This window comes from Coturnix japonica, unplaced genomic scaffold (assembly GCF_001577835.2).
Source record: "Coturnix japonica isolate 7356 unplaced genomic scaffold, Coturnix japonica 2.1 chrUnrandom625, whole genome shotgun sequence".
NCBI lineage: Eukaryota > Metazoa > Chordata > Aves > Galliformes > Phasianidae > Coturnix > Coturnix japonica.
In genome coordinates, this window is record NW_015439998.1 from 1 (window position 1) to 3,719 (window position 3,719).

General features: G+C 54.9%; 1 protein-coding gene across 1 annotated transcript; it reads right to left on the bottom strand.

Moving 5' to 3' along the window:
* Window positions 1-1,242: 1,242 nt before the first annotated feature.
* On the bottom strand, window positions 1,243-3,109 carry RPS9 (ribosomal protein S9). The gene is made up of 3 exons (XM_015850999.1): window positions 3,091-3,109; window positions 2,825-2,959; window positions 1,243-1,568 (listed from the first exon to the last, which is right to left on the bottom strand). The coding sequence occupies exons 1-3, from the start codon at window positions 3,107-3,109 to the stop codon at window positions 1,258-1,260; spliced, it is 465 nt and encodes a 154-aa protein (XP_015706485.1). The 3' UTR covers window positions 1,243-1,257.
* Window positions 3,110-3,719: the final 610 nt, after the last annotated feature.

The window sequence follows — 3,719 nt, forward strand, 5'->3', positions numbered from 1 at the left end:
ACCCTATAGGGGATATAGGGGATGGAGGGGGTCAGCACCCCATATGTGACCCCCCCACCCCATATGTGACCCCCATTAACAGCCAGATCAATATAGGACCCCATATAGGACCCCATATGGTCCCCATACCTTCTATGTCTCTGCCGTATGAGCACCCTGGCGTGGTGGATGGAGGATCCCATATAGGAATCTCATCCCATATAGGGTCTGATCCCATATGGGGGGGGTCCCTATATACCTATATAGGGTCTGATCCCATATAGGACTATATATGGCCATATACCTGATATGCCTCTGCCGTATGAGCACCCTGGCGTGGTGGATGGAGGATCCCATACAGGGCTCTGATCACATAATGGGGCGGGTCCCTATATACCTATATAGGGTCAGTCCATATAGGGCCATATAGGACCATATACCTGATGTGCCTCTGCCGTATGAGCACCCTGGCGTGGTGGATGGAGGATCCCATATAGGGTCTGATCCCATATAGGGTCTGATCCCATATAGGACCCCATATGGTCCATATAGGACCCCATATGGTCCATATACCTTATGTGTCTCTGCCGTATGAGCACCCTGGCGTGGTGGATGGAGGATCCCATATAGCAATCTCATCCCATATAAGGTATGATCCCATATAAGGATCAGACCCCATATAGGGCCATATAGGACCCCATATGGTCCACATAGGGCCATATAGGACCATATATGACCCCAAACCTGATGTGCCTCTGCCGTATGAGCACCCTGGCGTGGTGGATGGAGGATCCCATACAGGAATCTCATCCCATATAGGGTCTGATCCCATATAAGGTCTAATCCCATATAGGGCCATATAGGACTATATAGGTCCATATACCTTATATGCCTCTGCCGTATGAGCACCCTGGCGTGGTGGATGGAGGATCCCATATAGGAATCTGATCCCATATAGGGTCTGATCCCATATAGGGCCATATAGGACCATATAGGGCCATATAGGACTATATAGGTCCATATACCTGATATGCCTCTGCCGTATGAGCACCCTGGCGTGGTGGATGGAGGATCCCATATAGGGTCTGATCCCATATAGGGCCATATAGGACCATATAGGGCCATATAGGGCCATATACCTGATGTGCCTCTGCCGTATGAGCACCCTGGCGTGGTGGATGGAGGATCCCATACAGGGCTCTGATCCCATAATGGGGCAGGTCCCTATATACCTATATAGGGTCTGATCCCATATAGGACCATATAGGCCCCCATACCTTATATGTCTCTGCCGTATGAGCACCCTGGCGTGGTGGATGGAGGATCCCATACAGGGCTCTGATCCCATATAGGGCCATATAGGACTATATATGGCCATATAGGGCTATATAGGGCCATATACCTGATGTGCCTCTGCCGTATGAGCACCCTGGCGTGGTGGATGGACTTGGCCAGCCCCAGTTTGAAGACCTGCGTCTGCAGGCGCCGCTCCAGGAAATCCTCGATCTTCAGCCCCAGGATGTAATCCAGCTTCATCTTACCCTCGTCCAGCACCCCAATGCGGACCAGGCGGCGCAGAAGGGCGTTACCTATAGGTGTGGGGCAGATAGTTATGGGGCAGATAGAGGGGGACATGTGGGGTAGTTATGGGGCAGATATGGGGGGAGATATGGGAGGAGATATAGGGGGAGATCTGGGGTAACCCTCATCCAGAACACCAATACGGACCAGGCGGCGCAGAAGGGCATTACCTACAGGTGGGGGGCAGATNTACAGGTGGGGGGCAGATGTGGGGCAGGTGTGGGGCAGATAGAGGGGGAGATATAGGAGGAGATGTGGGGCAGATATCAGGTAACCCTCATCCAGCACCCCAATACGGACCAGGCGGCACAAAAGGGCATTACCTATAGGGGATATGGGGCAGATATGGGGCACGTGTGGGGTAGTTATGGGGCAGATATGGGGCACGTGTGGGGTAGTTATGGGGCAGATATGGGGCACGTGTGGGGAAGATATAGGGGGAGATATAGGGGGAGATCTGGGGTAACCCTCATCCAGCACCCCGATACGGACCAGGCAGCGCAGCAGGGTGTTACCTACAGGGGTATGGGGCAGATGTGGGGCACGTGTGGGGCACGTGTGGGGCAGAGGTGGGGTAGTTATGAGGCAGGTGTGGGGTAGTTATAGGGCAGATAGAGGGGGAGATCTGGGGTAACCCTCATCCAGAACACCAATACGGACCAGGCGGCGCAAAAGGGCGTTACCTAATGGGGATGTGGGGTAGTTATGGGGCAGAGGTGGGGCGGATATGGGGCAGGTGTGGGGCAGATATGGGGTTATAGTTATAGGGCAGATATAGGGGGAGATATAGGGGGAGATCTGGGGTAACCCTCATCCAGAACACCGATACGGACCAGGCGGCGCAGCAGGGCGTTACCTACAGGTGTGGGGCAGATATAGGGGGAGATATAGGGGGAGATGTGGGGCAGATATGGGGCAGATATGGGGTAGTTATGGGGCAGATATGGGGGGAGATATAGGAGGAGATATAGGGGGAGATCTGGGGTAACCCTCATCCAGAACACCAATACGGACCAGGCGGTGCAAAAGGGCGTTACCTATAGGGGATGTGGGGCAGGTGTGGGGCACGTGTGGGGCAGATATGGGGTAGGTGTGGGGCAGACATGGGGTAGTTATGGGGCAGATATAGGGGGAGATCTGGGGTAACCCTCATCCAGCACACCGATACGGACCAGGCGGCACAGAAGGGCGTTACCTAATGGGGTGGGGGGCAGATATGGGGCAGATATGGGGTAGTTATGGGGCAGCTGTGGGTCCCACTCACCCTCAAACAGCCTCTTTGGATCCTTCTCATCCAAGGTCAGCAGTTCTCGCGCCGCTTTGCGGATCTTGGCCAGCGTGAATTTCACCCTCCAGACCTCGCGCTTATTGCGCAGCCCATACTCACCTATGGGGGGGGCTATAAGCCCACCTAAGCCCCCTTATAGCCCACCCTAATAGCCACCCTATCAGCCCCCCTAATAGCCCCACCCTATAGCCCACCCTATAGCCCACCTATTCAGGCCCCCCTATAGCCACCCTATATCTCACCCTTATTTAAGCCCACCATATAGCCCAACCCCTATATCCCCCCCTATATCCCCCCCTATAGCCCAAGCCCTATCCGCTCCTATTCCCCCCTATATCCCCCCCTATATCCCCCCTATAGCCCACCCTATATCCCCCCCTATATCCCCCCTTATTAGCCCACCCTATATCCCCCCTATAAAGCCCCTATAGCCCACCCTATAGCCCCCTATAGCCCACCCTATAGCCACCCTATATCCCACCCTATAGCCACCTATAGCCACCCTATAGCCCACCCTATATCTCCCCTTATAGCCCACCCTATATCCCCCCTATATCCCCCCTATTATCCCCCCTATAATCCCACCCTATATCCCCCCCTATATCCCCCCCTATAAGCCCACCCATAGGTGAAAGCCCCCCCCCCCCATCCCATTACCCCCTATAGCCCCCCACACCACTATCTCCCCATAGCCCCCTCTATCCCCCCCACCCACAGCCCCCCCACCCTTTATCCCCCCATAGCCTCCCCTTATCCCCCCCACCCCAAGAGCCCCCCCGACCCTTTTATTCCCCCTATAGCCCCCTTCTAATCTCCCCCACCCCATTAGCACCCCGACCTTTTATTCCCCCCCATAGCCCCTTCTATTCCC